Below are 14,955 nucleotides of genomic sequence, written 5' to 3' on the forward strand. Positions count from 1 at the left end.
CCTAGTTTCAAAGTACTGTGGTCTGAAAATATGCAGGAAATGATCCTAGTCTTTTGGTACTGGTTGAGACCTGATCTGTGACCCAGGATGTGATCTATTCCGCAGAATGTTCCACATGCACTAGAGAAGAACATGTATTCTGTTGTTTTGGGATAGAATGTTCTGAATACATCTGTGATGTCTATCTGGGTCCTGTGTGTCATTTAAAGCCCTTATTTCCTTGCTGATCTTTAGCTTAGATGATTTGTCCATTTCAGTAAGGGAGGTGTTAAAGTCCCCTGCTATTGTATTATTGTCTGTGTTTCTTTGATTTTGTTATTTATTGGTTTATATAATTGGCTGCTCCCATGTTAGGGGCATAAATATTTAAAATTGTTAGATCTTCTTGTTGGACAGATCCTTCAAGTATGATATAGTGTCCTTCCTCATCTCTTACTATAGACCGGCTTAAAATCTAATTTATCTGATATAAATATTGCCACCCCAGCTTTCTTTTGATGTCCAGTAGCATGGTAAGTGGTTTTCCACCCCCTCACTTTAAATCTGAAGGTGTCTTTGGGTCTAAAATGAGTCTCTTGCAGACAACATATTGATGGTCCTTGTTTTTTTTTTTTTATCCAATTTGTTACCCTGTGTCTTTTGATTGGAGTATTAGCTCATTTACATTCAGAGTAACTATTAAAAGATATGAATTTAGTGACACCGTATTGCCTCTAAGGTGACTGTTAGTGTATATTGTCTCTGTTCCTTTCTGGTCTATGTTACTTTTAGTCTCTCTCTTTGCTTAAAGGACCCCTTTCAATAGTTCCTGTAGGGCTGGTTTGGTGTTTGGAAATTCTTTTATTTTTTGTTTGTCCTGGAAACTTTTTCTCTCTCCTGTTTTCAATGACAGCCTAGTTGGCTCTAGTATTCTTGGCTGCATATTTTTCACATTTAGTGCTGAATATATCATGCCAGTCCTTTCTGGCTGGACAAGTCTCTGTGGACAAGTCTTCTGTCTATCTAACACTTCTACCATTGCATGTTACAGACCTCTTGTCCTGAGCTGCTTTCAGGATTTTCTCTTTGTCTTTGAGACTTGTAAGTTTTATTATTAGATGACAGAGTGTGGACCTATTTTTATTGATTTTGAAGGGGGTTCTCTGTGCCTCCTGGAATTTGATGCCTGTTTCCTTCCCCAAATTAAGGAAGTGCTCTACTATAATTTGCCCCCATTATACCTTCTGCCACCCTCTCTTTCTTCTTCTGGGATCTCAATTATTCTAACACTGTATCATCTTATAGTATCACTTACCACTCAAACTCTCCCCTCATGATTCAGTAGTTATCTTTTGTTCAGCTTCTTTATTCTCCATCATTTGGTCTTCTATATCACTAATTCTCTCTTCTGCCTCATTTATCCTAGCATTTAGAGCCTCCCATTTTTTACTGCACCTTATTAATAGCCTTTCTGATTTCAACTTGGTTAGATTTTACTTCTCCATAAAGAGATTCTCTAGTGTCTTCTATGCTTTTTTCAAGCCCATCTCATATCTTTATAATCGTCATTCTGAACTCTAGTTCTGACATCTTACTAATGTCCATATTGACTAGGATCCTGGCAGTTGGTACTGCTTCTTGTTCTTTTTCTCGAGGTGAGTTTTTCCATTTTGTCATTTTGTCAGAGAAGAATAGAGGAATAAGAGAACAAAATGCTAAAAAGGTAACAACAATCCCAGAAAAAATACACTAAACCAACCAGAAAAGACCCAAAACCGGGGGAAAAGAAAGGGGGAAAGAGAGTATGATCAAGCTGATGAATAGGACAGAGCCACACACTAGATTTTGGATGTATTTTGTTAGAAGAAACTGCAAATAAACAAGAATTAACAACAACAACAACAACAAAACAGAATGTGACCAGGCAGGAGACTAGAACAGAGCCATATGCTAGATTTAGGTATATTTATATTTTGGTCTGTTAGAAGAAACTGTATTCCAAAAATTTAAAGAAAGAAAAACTTATAGATATACAAAACATAAGGTTAAATACAATGAAGGGATAGAATAGGACTATAAAAATGAAAATTAAAAAGATTTTTTAAAAGGTATTGATAAGATAAGATAGTGGTTAAAATAGAAAAGAGGAAAAACAAAAAAATAGAAAAAGAAAAACAAAGAAAATTCAAAAATTTAACTTTGAAAAACTAAAGAATCATGGGGAAAAAGCAAGAATTCTATGTGCTGTATTCCTCTAGCTCTGGAATTCCGCAGTTCTCATTCATCAGTGCACTTGGTCTTGGCTGGATGTCCTTGCTGATCTTCTGGGGGGAGGGGCTCTTGCAGTGATTCTCAAATGTCTTTGCCTGAGGAGGAATTGCACCACACTTGCCAAGGGCCAGGCTAAATATTCTGCTCGGTTTTGCTCTCAGAAGCTTTTGTTCCCTGAATGCTTTCCATAGAGCTTTGGAGGACAGGAATGAAGATGGTGGCCTCCCAACCTCTGGCCCGTATGAGCCAAGAGCTCAGGGCCCCACACCTCAATATGCCTTCAGAGAAAAGTAGTCAATCACTCCTGTCTCCCTGGTCTCCAGCCACACTCCAAGCTCACCCAGCCTGTGACTGAGCATTTCTATCTCTGATGCATGGTCCGGTTTGGAGTCTCCAAACCCAGCAGAATCCTGCTGTGTGCTCCTGCACCACTCCTGGTGAAAGAAGAGGGGTGTCTCCCCAGATCTGCCAATTGTGGGGTCCCAGATCAAAAAGCAGTGGCTGACTGTGCCTCAGATCACAGTCTATGGTAACCCTGAGCTGAGAGCCCACTCCTCAGCTCTGTCTCTGCAGCCAGCTTCCCTGCACCAAAATGTGGCAGCTCTGCTGCACTCAAGCACCCCTACTTTTTTTGTGACTCCAAGGGTCCTGAGACCACACTGGCCCAGCAAGGGCTCCACCCTCCACTTAGCCCTGGAACAATATCCCTCTATGGAGAAGACTTCTAAAAGTTCTGATTTTGTGCTCCACTGGTCTAGCCATTGCCAAGAGCTGGCTCATGGAGGCTCTACCCCCTGCAGTCTATCTTCTGGTATATCACCTCAGATTCACTTCTCCGTGCATCCTACCTTCCAGAGAGTGGTCACTTTTGTTCGTAGAATGGCTGCTATTCTTTTCTTTGATCTCCTGTTGAGTTCATAGGTGTTCAGAATGGTTTGTTAATTATCTAGCTGAACTCCTGGGACCAGACAAAATTTAGGTCTCCTACTCCTCAACCATCTTCTGTATTTTACTTTTGTAACAGAATTGTGACTTCAATATTTGCCCATATTGGTTAGCCTTTGTAGATATCATTTTAAGAGCCAAGTAATATTCCTCAATAATATTCTGTGTCATAGGTAAACTGTGGATAAGTTTAAGTGTTGAACATTTAAGTTCCAAATTTCAATTTGTGGTTCTCATTTCTTGGCTACTTCCACTGGGCTGGACTCTATTATTAGAATTGATGGTTTATTCTCTCCCAATTGTACATTAAATTCTTGATGTATCATTCAAGGCAAATAGATGATTAAATGACACAAACAGAGTTTTTGAAATTAAAAATCATTTAAAAATATTTAGATCCTCTGAACCTCTGTTACCTCTTCTGTACAGATATCCTTCATCTCATGACACAGCAAGGCTTCTGTGATAACTCAAAGATTAACAAAGCAAACTTGAATTTCCAAAATCCATGGTTTTATGAAAATTACCTTCTTGAGTTCTTGTTAACTTTATAAAACTTAACCTTGTAATTTCTAAGGGAAACCATTAAGAAAGAACACTAATAAAAATAAAGGAATTCTATAAACTAAGGCCTCTCTACCCCAACTCCAGCATCACGTACTTAACAACACATTTTTAAATAGAAAAAAAAGATACCTTCTTTTTTTCCCCAATATTGTCTTTCTGTTCTTTTTCCAATAGAATTCAAGATTACTTCTTCATACCAAACCCTGCCTCATCTTATCTCAAGGTAATGCTTTCCTTTTTTCAGGTGGAAATCCATGCTTGAGGATGATGCTGCAGGAGCCTTTGCAGTCCCAGGATTGGAATGGGAGATGGGTGGTGTGGAGGTACAGGGTTCAGGCTCCCTGAGGAAGGAGGGATTCAGGTTGGAGTATCTCCAGGAGTCACACAGAAAGGACCTCCTGCCACTGTCCCCTCTGCCACTCAGCTACTCACAGTGTGAGGGACAGGTCCCAAGATCCAAGTCTTGGGCACCCAGAACTATAGAGATGAAAGAATAAGAGCTATCTGAGTCTGCATAGAAGGTCTCAACCAAGGAAAGAGAGCAAGGGGCTTGTGGCCATGCTTGCAGTGAACAGAGGGATGAATGCCCAAACGAGAGTTGCCATCTTCCTTACTCAGGCATGTTCCCAAGGTCTCAGCCACCCTTCAGTGAGCACTCATACAGGGTTTGGCACATGCAAGACATTTGTCACTAACAAACCTATGGGATAAATTAGTCAGTGCCTCCTATGTGCTCAGCTCTGTAGAAACCAAGGTGAGGGGTACCCCAGACTTCCAGCTCACAGACCTCATCCTTGTGTGTCATCCCCTACAATCCCTCCCCTGAGAGTGACTGCAGAGCATTTGTATCCACTGTTGAGGCAGGTTGGCACTGGATATGAAGAAAGCACAAGGCCAGTTGGGTTATGGTGAGAAGCTGGGATGAGATCCCTGCTCTGCTGCATAGGCAAGCAACAGGCTACTACTTGAGGGCCACCCCTCAACCTGGTGAGGTCAACCCCCATCGTTGCTCTCCACCAGCCCCTGAGCTCCATGCTTCAGAGTCCTGGGGGCTCAGCAACCTGGATCAGATGGCACTGCCCCCACTGAGCCAACACGTAAGAGGCAATGGCTCTCTGGAGGCCCCTTCACCTCAGTCATGGACACCCACAGCACAGGAAGCAACACGGCTGTGACGCAGGAAGGTCCATGACTGAGAACAGGGGCTCGGGAGCCAGACCACTCGGGTTTGAATCTCAGCCAGCGGCATGCCATCGGGCAGCCACATACACTCTCTGTGCCCCAGGTTCTTCATTGCTGAAACGGGGACAGGAAGAGTTTCAGCCTCATGAGGCTGTGGTGGGGACTCAATGAGTATTAGCTCGTGGAGTTCCCTGAGAGCAGGGGTTCAGCACGTGCTATGGGTCACTGTTAGTCGCGCTCCTGCTCCCTGCTCCCTGCAAGCCACCACATGGAAACTTAGCAGGCAAAGAACAGGAGTCATGATTCCGGGTCAGCTTCATTCCAAACGTAGGCACCCATCCAATCCTTTATCCACATTTCAGCTGAGTGGCTTTCCTTTCACAGAGGAGTTCATGGGGATCAGAGAGGCCCTGGATTTTCCTGACAACAGGTTGCTGAGAGACTGAACCTACAAACCACTTTAGGCAAGAAGTGTACACTCCTATTTGTTTGTTAGGCAGGGAGCGGGAAAAAGGATCAGGTTCAGGTCAAGCATTTCATGGGTCCCTTATCAACAGGAAGGCTCCCTCTCTCACTCTCACACACATGCATAGAAGGTCCCCCAGCACACACCAGACCCCTTTCCCTCTATGAAACAGCTGAAGAAGCAGACCTGGAACCATCCAATCTCCCCAGGATCCCACACCCTTCCATTGCAGATGGGGCAGGGAGTTGGAACCTGGCCCAGGTAGACCAGAACCCCAGTCCTGCTTTCATAGGTGCCCCAGAAGACCCCACCATGTCCCAGCCCAAGGTAGGTGTGACGGGGAGGATGCTGAGTAAATGTGCATGAAGATGGCAATGACCAGATAGGCTCACTGTTACCTTAAATGTGATCTCTCAGTGTGTTTGGCAGCTCTGACTTCTCAAAGTCCTTTCATGGAGACTTACATGACCTCTTTGGGTCCCAGAGAGTACCTGGTAAATGAGGCAGAATTTACATTATCCCCTTAAAAGGACAGAACTCAGGGGAGTCTCCTGATCTGGCCTTGAGGCCTGGAAGAGGGCAAGAGTTGAAGTTGTCTAAAGAGCATACCTGTGTCTACTAGTTTTTGATCCCTGTGGTCACCTGATCAAGGATCTGCCATCTTACCCACTTGGCCCCATTACCCCTTTTCCCTGGTACATCCTGAGAACACAGCTGCCATGCCCTTGCCACACGTTGGCACAGACCCAGGCCTTCCCATGTGTCCCTTGGAAGTGACACAAGATATACCTGTAAGTCCCACAGATGCTGAGCCTCCCAAGGAGAGCAAGCGGCCCCCTCTTCTCTTCCTCATTCTCTTTGCCCTCAGCTTCAGACTGCTGCCCCTCACCCACTCCCTGTCCCTCTGGGCATGGGGGGAGCACTGACCCATGCAGGGAACAGGCCCATCTCTGAAGGGCCACAGCACTGCTCCCCTCACCAGTAAGAACAGCAGCAGCCAAGAATGCACTTGCCTGCTCTCACTTTGTCCTCCCTCGCAGGGACCTGTAAGGGAGGTATGATTATCAAAAAGGTGCAGAAACGTTCAACAGTTACCCAAAGTTACTCCTCTACAGTGCAGGAGCCAAGATTTCAGCTGGTGTCACTTGACATCAAAGTCTGCGTTTTTTCTACCAAACATAGTCAGGGCCCATTTATATGGCAGCCATTTTCCCTTACGCTTGTCTCTGCCATTTCAGCCAGTTTACATGAGAGGACTTCAGGGCTGAAACACCCCAAAGACTGCTCTTATCCCTTTGAATGACAGGGTTTTACCCCCAGCTAAAAGCCAGAAATTCCTGAAGAAGAACACAGTGCGGGTCTGTGTGTTGTGGTCGTCCCTTTGGATCTTAAGCTACCAGATGGCAGGGCATCTGCCTCAGAGCCAATACTCTGTCATCAGGCCCTGTGGAAACCTTTCTCGATAATGGTGGTACTTGTAGTGGGCAGACTAGAGGGGACAGACCCCGGTGCTTGATTTTAAGCTGCTGCAGCATCTACTCTGGTATTTTTCCCACTCTACCTGAGGCAGGGGTAAGGTAGGAAGGGCCACTGGGATGGGCAAGGTCATGCACCACAAAGGATGGAGAATGTTCCAGAACATTAGACTGTCAGTTATGGAAGCCTGGGCTGTTGGCCTTTGAAGGCATCCAGAGAGCCTTTTCCAGTAAACGAAGTGGCAGTTGGCAATGTGGCGTTCTGTTGCCTGAAATGGCACAGGGGCCTATTCACCATCACTGACTTGCGGGTCCCTTCTCACCTGTGACATCCACCATCTGGGGCAGGCAGAGTCTGCAGGAGCTGGAGAGTAGCCACCCCACCGTCCCCGCAGCCCATCGCCCCAGTGCCTAACCTGGTCCCTGCCTGGAAGTTGAGCTACCCGTATGTTCACCTCTGACAGGAGTTCCACAACCAACCCTTACGAGGAGACGATGCTCTTCTCTGTCCCACCTTCCATCTCTGAACTTCCCTATGAGATTCCGTACGATGACACAAGGCCTTCCACCTCGTACATGCAGCAAGACAGAGAACTTCTGGCCTGTCAAGACCAGAGCACGCAGACAAAATGGATCTATGAGAGTAAGTGGGGGATGGGGAACTACACCCTGCGGGCCATCACATGGCGGGGCTGGAGCGGGGGTTGGGGGGGTGAGGGGGGAATGCATTCCATGGGTATGAATATCACAGCTTGTCTACTGCCTCTCATGTTAATGCTATACAACGACTTCCTGTGCCATTCGAAGTGGTATTTTAGGTAAGAAGTTAAGTTCCTCTCCTAGCCCTGCTCCCCGCTTCCTCCACCCAGAGCCCCCCTCAGGGAAACATCAGCAAAGGGCTGAAACAAATACCTTTTCCAGTCTTTCCTTCTCTTTTCATTAGTCTTCTTGTTCCTGCTCTATGGGAACATGGGCCCCATTTCCCTCAGGGACACAGGCCATTACCTTCCCAGATTACAGATGGGTTCCTTGAGGTGATGGGCTGTATCCAGATGGTCACATGGATAATGGCAAGCGGGACTGTGTCTCAGCAGGCAGTCAAAGCCGGCCCCGATTTCAAACAGGCCAAAACCATCTGTAGTTTGAACTTTTGGAGCCACAACTGGGAGGCACTCAAGAGAGAGTGTGGCAAGATTGTATTGAGAATCTTAATCCTCTACCCAATTAAGCCCAAAGTCCCCTCACCCTCAGATTCTGGGATGCAAGACGGAGCAGCATTGCTTACCATTATTAATAATTTAAATCCTGCCTTTGTAAGATTGATCCATCACGGGTTCACGGATTCATTTCACAGCTGTAGTCATGGCAGCAGTAAATTAGAGCCCCCCCCCCCCCGCAACTCACTTCCGGGCCCACACCCGTGCCTGCTCTATTTTGTAGCTCAAATGTGGTTCCATGGAATTAGGTGCCAGAAATCCAATGAGGGAGGGTGGAGAGGCAGAGGGCAGGCCCGCACAAGCCCGGAGCTCAGCTGCAGGGGCAGCCCAGGAAAAGGACTTTACAGGTGAAACCAGTTCATGTGGGACTTTTGTCAGCATGTGCGTTCCAGTGGGGCCCTGAGAACTGGAACCATTTCAAAGTCAATAAGCATGACAGCTGGGAAAAATCCGAGCATTTATCTAAATATTCATAAGCAGGATTCTAAAAGTCATTTAGCGAGTAATAGCCTGTAAAGTGCTGGTGCTAAGCTTGAAAGGATGTGGGAGGGGAGGGGACAGAGAGAAGGCGGCGGGAGTGAGGGAATGGGGGGCCCCGGAGCCCATTTATCCCCCTGTGGGCCCACCTCCAGAGAAGCAGCCTCCAGCGGTCAGTTTCATTTGACCTGTTTGTTCACGATCCTTTTGGTCCCTAAGCTTAATTTCCAAAGCAGGTCATGTCTGCAGCTCACTGGGGTTTTAAGCACTCTGCATATTTGGTCTGGAGGGGCGTGTTTTGCAGCTAAGTGTCTTTCTAGGCCTGAGTTCCTCGGAGCCAACACATGGTTAGTGCTTAGTAAAAGTCTAGCCACCCGCAGAAAATGCCTACTGATCAAATATCGAGACAGGGGTAGCCTGGACCGAAGGTGTGCTCTGTCAGAGCCTCTGAGCCACCGTCACACCCCAGGGTCCTGTGGTTATGTGAGGGGATGGTGGGTAGAGAAGAGATTGAAACACAAGGAAAAACAAGCAATTCTCTAAAATTCATGGAGGTTTTTCTTTCCCTTTCTGCATTTGGTTTGCCGTCTGTCTTTTGGAGGGCATTGGTAATAGTCGGGCAAACCTTGCCTCTGACATATACATGATTGTGTCTGGGCAATAGAATGGGGCAAACAGATGACAAAGATACTTCCATCTGAGTGTTAAAGAGTTGTAAGAGAAAAACCCAGGAAGGATGGAGCCCCGGGAAGGTAGAAGTTCTCAAAACCACATCCAGAGGCGAGAGACGAAGGGGATGTGCAGAAAGCGGTATGAAGGGGGGTGGGGATGGAGGAAAGCCAGTCCTTCTGCAGCTGGAATACAGAACCCTGAAGATTTCCCAGCAGGAGAGATGCAAAAAGGAATCTTCTTTCAGCCCAGGGCAGAAGCAACCCATCCACTTGGTGGAGAAACACAGACAATCAAGGCAAAAGCAATCCAAAATGCTGGCTGTGGGGGGCTGAGGGCCCATGAGCATAGCAGAGATGAGAGCGGGCATAGATATTGCCATGCGCCCCCATTGCCTGTAAGGATGCGATTTCCAGCCTTACCAGGGCTCCTGTCTGCATGCTTAATACCATCCCCAGAGGACTCCTAGGCACAGGAACGTTGGAGAACCAGAGAACCTCGAGTGTAGGATGAATTTCATGGGTCCTTGGTGTCTTATTTTTAAAACATTTGTAAATTATGGGATTGTTCAATCCCAGCGGGCCAGAAACAGCATTTTACAAGGCAGGGTCCTTCTCAACCAATAAGACTTTGAACTGAATCTGGAGGGGAAACACCCAGATAAATCCTTGAAACCTATTACTACACAGAGAGGCAGCTCTGATACGGAAGGAATGCTGCTAAAGTCACCAGAAATGCCTCGTGACCTACGTAAGGAAGTGTTCCAAAGGAGGACCAGAAAGACTATTTATGGCCTCAGGGGTCTACCTATCCAGGCACAGAGCAGGGTCATAAAGAAATACAGAAGTTCTAACACAGAACATTCTACTCATGGCTGTAAAAATCCTCAAGACTCAGTGCCGGGCACATAGTAAGTGACTATAAATATTTATTAAATACTTGCAAAATTGTTGTTGAACCCTCATCGGATTCAAGATCAGGCATGGGGATGAGAGGGCGTATCCTACGCCCAAGTCTGGTTGGGAAGAAGGTTGCATATAGAAATACACCCACAAAGAGACACTACATGTCTAGAAATTTGGTGAGGATAGACAGAGGGAGGAAGTGCTGTTGGGGGCACAGTTTGCTTCGAGTCACCTGGCCAGATGGAAGAGAGTGTCGGAGGACTCCCAACAGTGCACACTGACGTTCGTGCAGTTTCCTGCCATGGACTCAGATTTTAAAAGATCACACACAGAGGTTAAAAAAAAATGATAAAGTTACCTATGATAAAGGTAGGAAAATGGCTCAAATCTTAAGAATAGTGCCAGCAGAGGGGCACCTGGGTGGCTCAGTCCGTTAAGCATCCGACTCTTGATTTTGGCTCAGGTCGTGATCTCAGGGCTGTGAGATGGGGTCCCAAGCCAGGCTCCGTGCTCAGCCAGGAGTCAGCGTGGGATTCGCTCTCTCCGTCTCCTCCTGCCCCTCCCGCTGCTCGTGCACCGCTCTCTAAATAAATAAATAAAATCTTAAAGTGCAGAGGAATGATTCAGAGATAGTCAGGTTCTCCGGTTGCTATTTAATTTTGACTTTACTGTGAAGGAAAATGATCTCCAGACTAAAATGGGTACAACTGAATTAGGTAAGAAATAGCCAAAACCAAAGACTGATGAAAAGATAGAAGGGAATGGTTAACTGCTGTGTCCTGCCTTGGATAAAATACCCACCAGAATATCCAGAGAGCAAGGAAGCTTAACCACGTTTATGGTTTTCTGGGGAACTGGGAAATTAGTCTGGGGCCAATTGGGGGCAAATATTGAGAGCAGAAGGACCACGAGAAACCAGTGTAAGATCAATAAGAACAAATCAAGTCATACTGGCTTTAGGTCACTTTTTTGGACAAAGTTCATAGATAAGGGAACAGTGATAACCCAGTAGACCCAAATTCCACAATGGGTTTCATTTTTAAAGCCTTCCTGCTGCTGCTGTAGACAAGATAGGGAAATATTAGGTGGATGCTTGTGGAAGATGCTAGAAGGATAACTGTTGAATAACCACCCAGAGATACTGCTGAAAAATCAGAGTCAATGCTGTTTGCAGTGGGAAGACCCAGGGCTCTGTCCGTCACAACATTTTTTCACAGACCTGGACACAGTTGTAGGAGGAGTATTTATATTTTCAGGTGACCTGAAGCTGTTGGTTGATGGGAATAATGTCATCAGATCCTAAAAGATCTTGACAGGCAGAAACACTGAACAGGAACTAGCTAGATACAAGACAAGGCCAGCCTCTATTAGATCCTGTTCTTGGGCCCATATAAATAATAGGATAGAAAAGAACAGGGTGGGGGCGCCTGGGTGGCTCGGTGGGTTGGGGCCTCTGCCTTCGGCTCAGGTCATGATCCCAGGGTCCTGGGATCGAGCCCCGCATCGGGCTCTCTGAGCCTGCTTCCTACTTTCTCTCTGCCTGCCTCTCTGCCTACTTGTGATCTCTGTCTCTCAAATAAATAAATAAAATCTTAAAAAAAAAAAAAGAAAAGAAAAGAACAGGGTGGGGAAGCCCTGTTTGTTGTAGATACTTTACCCATCCAGAAGCTCAACAACTCAGTGGCATCACTGAGCTGAGTGCCAGAAAAGCTAAAGCAAGCAGGTACAATTCAAAGCTTCTATCCATGCTTTAGCCTGCACTGGAGGGCCTGCCCCAGGACACCTGTCAGTGTGGGGGCTGCTGCACTCCAGAGAGTTGGGAGCGGGCTCAGGGGGGAGAGTGGGGGGAAGCAGACCTAGAGACTAAGTCAGGCACTATTGGGGGGGTGGGGGATGGTAAGCCTGGAAGACCCATGGCTCTGAGGTAGGACTGCCGTCACCTAGCTGACGATCTGCCACATGAAAATGAGACCTGACTTTCCACATGTGCCCTGAATGGTTAGACTAAGACCACCACCTTCAGGGAACTATGTGAAGAAAATGAAATGGTTCCTACTGCCACAGTGGGATGAATCTTCTTAAAAGCCAGAGAGTTCCTTGTCTGCAGGGGGCTCAGCCCCAGCCGAGGAACCAGCAGGGCATGACACAGCTCATGTGTGGGAGAATTCTCATCCGGGCACCTCGGGCCAGGCTTGAATCCCGTCACCCCCAGGAGAGGATGGCATGGTTTGCCTCTGCTTGCTCACCACTGGTCTGCCACTCTCTGCTCTGAAGACTGGTGTCCCAAGGGTGTGTGCACACACGCATTTAGGGAAAGGGGGAGGTGGGGGGAGATACAGAAAGGAACAGGAACTACGAAATTCCAGTAAGTTAACAAAACTAAAGAGGAGAGCCAGGGGACCCACCCAGTACTTGGCCTCAGTGACCTCCAAGGCGCTCCTCGCCTCTGTGGATCAGCCTTGGGCACCTAGGAAGACCCTCGGGTCCAAAATATCTGCTGTGAACCCCCTGGAAGAGGGAAGGTTAAAATCGCTAAGTGGTCGCCTTCTTCTGTCTTCTAACAGCACCTGTAAAACCAAAAACGAAAACTGGACGAGAAATGTCAATAACCACGTTCCCCTCTTTAAAGTCCAGTTCAGAAGGTATTTACATTTTATAATTTGATGATGATTTTAAATGACTTGTGAAAGTTGCCGATCTACCCACGAGAAGGTAAGAAAAACAGAATCAGCCTGCTCCCAGCCAGAGAGAGACCTCCTTTTGACCATTTTAGACTAAAGCCATCTTTTTTTTTTTTTTTTTTTTTAAGCCATCTTAACTAAGGCCTATGGTTAAGGTATTATTTCCAGGGCTTCATGCAGGGCTTAGGGCTCAGGGAAGAAACTGAGCCAAAGGGTCAAAGGGCTTTCAAATGTGAATTAAAATTGAATTTTGAAGAAGGAGGAAATAGCATTCACCACTGGAATTATAGAAGGAAAGATAACAGGTTACCCATACACAGTCTATTCCAAGGTATACTTACTGTATACCTACTGACATTTATTGTACACCTACTGCATATGGGGCAGGACACAAGATGGACAAAACCATCACACCCTCTGACAGAGGATAGCCACGCTTGTGTGTGAGCAAAGCAGAACATACAGAGTCCTATGTTGTATTCAGAACTTAAATTCTAATGTGCAAGATGAAATATGAACAAAGGGAAATCAATATTTGTTGAGTGTTAAGCAACAAGCCTCAGACTGCTGAAGATTATGAAAGCTACTTATCCTAAAACACATGATCTCTACCTTTTCTCCCCACTATTTAGGACGTCCTTTTTAAATTGATTCCCTTGGGCACCAAAAGGTTCAGATAAGGGGAGCCTGGGTGGCTCAGTCAGTTGAGAGTCTACCTTCTGCTCTGGTCATGAACCCCAGGGTCCTGGGATTGAGTCCCACATCGAGCTCCTTGCTCAGCAGAGAACCTGTTTCTCCCTCTCCCTCTGTCCCTCACCCCGCCCTCCGTCCCTGCCACTTGTGCTCTTTCTCTCTGACAAATAAATAAATAAACTCTTAAAAGTCCCCATCATTTCACCATACCATATCCTATTAATAATTGCTCTTATTTTTCAGTATATGTTATCCCTGACGTGTCTCAGAGGGAAGAAAATGGTAAGCACCTGACATAATACATGCAAAGATCCCTATTCCCTGCAGAGTGTCCTGGGCTGGGGATAGTGCCCCAGGTGGATGGGTCTCTTGCTGGTCCAGCTTGCACTGAGTCCTAGAGAGGAATTAGGGACATGCTGGGCATGTAGCCTCCAAACTTGGATGAGCTTCGCTGTCCTTCCCTGAAGAAGAGGGATAGGATAAGAGAGAGAGAGGGTCTCTGGAGCAAGATGGAATGACCTGGGACAGAAATCCATCTCTATATTCAAGAGCTCTGGTCTAGGGAGCCCCACATTTGAAGAGGGTCTGGGCTACCTAAGGTCTTGATTGGGCTTGACTGGGATGCAAGGGCCCCTCCAAACAGACTTATCCAATGGCACCTTGGAAAGGAATAAATTGGCACCCCTACAAATGGCACTTTAGTAACTTTTAATTATTTATTAAGGAGGGCCTAACTGAATCCTATGAAAAGAAAAGAGAGAATCCTTATGGTGGCAAAATCCCATCTTACACCTATCATTCCATAAACCAAAAGCCCCATAATAAACCAGGCCCACCTTATTAGAAGACAACTTAAGGGGCGCCTGGGTGGCTCAGTGGGTTAAGCCGCTGCCTTCGGCTCAGGTCATGATCTCAGGGTCCTGGGATCGAGTCCCGCATCGGGCTCTCTGCTCAGCAGGGAGCCTGCTTCCCTCTCTCTTTCTCTGCCTGCCTCTCCATCTACTTGTGATTTCTCTCTGTCAAATAAATAAATAAAATCTTTAAAAAAAAAAAAAAAAAGACAACTTAGGGACTACAATCTCTTGTCTTTCAGCATGGTGGGAGCCAAGGGGAGGATCAAGTCTCACACACACAGGTGGCTTAATAAATGAGCTCTCAGATTCTAGATAATGCATCCCACCCAGTGCCCACCACCTCCAGATGGGAACTGATCAAGAGAATTTCTTCATCTTATCCCATTCCCAGGGAGAGTTTAGAGCCATGCTGCTCAAACTTTAATGTATAGAATGATCACCTAGGGGGACACCTGGGTGGCTCAGTGGGTTAAGCGGCTGCCTTTGGCTCAGGTCATGAGCCCAGGGTCCTGGGATCAAATCCCACATCGAGTTCTCTGCTTCTCCCCCTGCCTGCAGCTCGGTCTGCTTGTGT

General features: G+C 46.5%; 1 protein-coding gene and 1 long non-coding RNA gene across 2 annotated transcripts in view; one reads left to right on the top strand and one right to left on the bottom strand.

Annotated features, from left to right (window-relative positions):
- ERICH6B (glutamate rich 6B) overlaps nt 1-14,955 on the top strand; it is a 65,097-nt gene that overhangs the window by 22,061 nt on the left and 28,081 nt on the right. The window contains exons 4-7 of the mRNA XM_082700635.1: nt 3,937-3,985; nt 7,350-7,528; nt 12,718-12,795; nt 13,771-13,809. Of these exons, the coding sequence (XP_082556761.1) occupies nt 3,937-3,985; nt 7,350-7,528; nt 12,718-12,795; nt 13,771-13,809 (345 nt within the window). The remainder of the gene's footprint in view (nt 1-3,936; nt 3,986-7,349; nt 7,529-12,717; nt 12,796-13,770; nt 13,810-14,955) is intronic.
- Nucleotides 5,831-7,408, bottom strand: LOC309848681. The gene is made up of 3 exons (XR_014303203.1): nt 7,341-7,408; nt 6,338-6,454; nt 5,831-5,901 (listed from the first exon to the last, which is right to left on the bottom strand). It is a non-coding gene; the product is annotated as an uncharacterized lncRNA (long non-coding RNA).

The sequence above is a fragment of the Mustela nivalis genome (assembly GCF_964662115.1).
Source record: "Mustela nivalis genome assembly, chromosome: 15".
Classification (NCBI taxonomy): Eukaryota; Metazoa; Chordata; class Mammalia; order Carnivora; family Mustelidae; genus Mustela; species Mustela nivalis.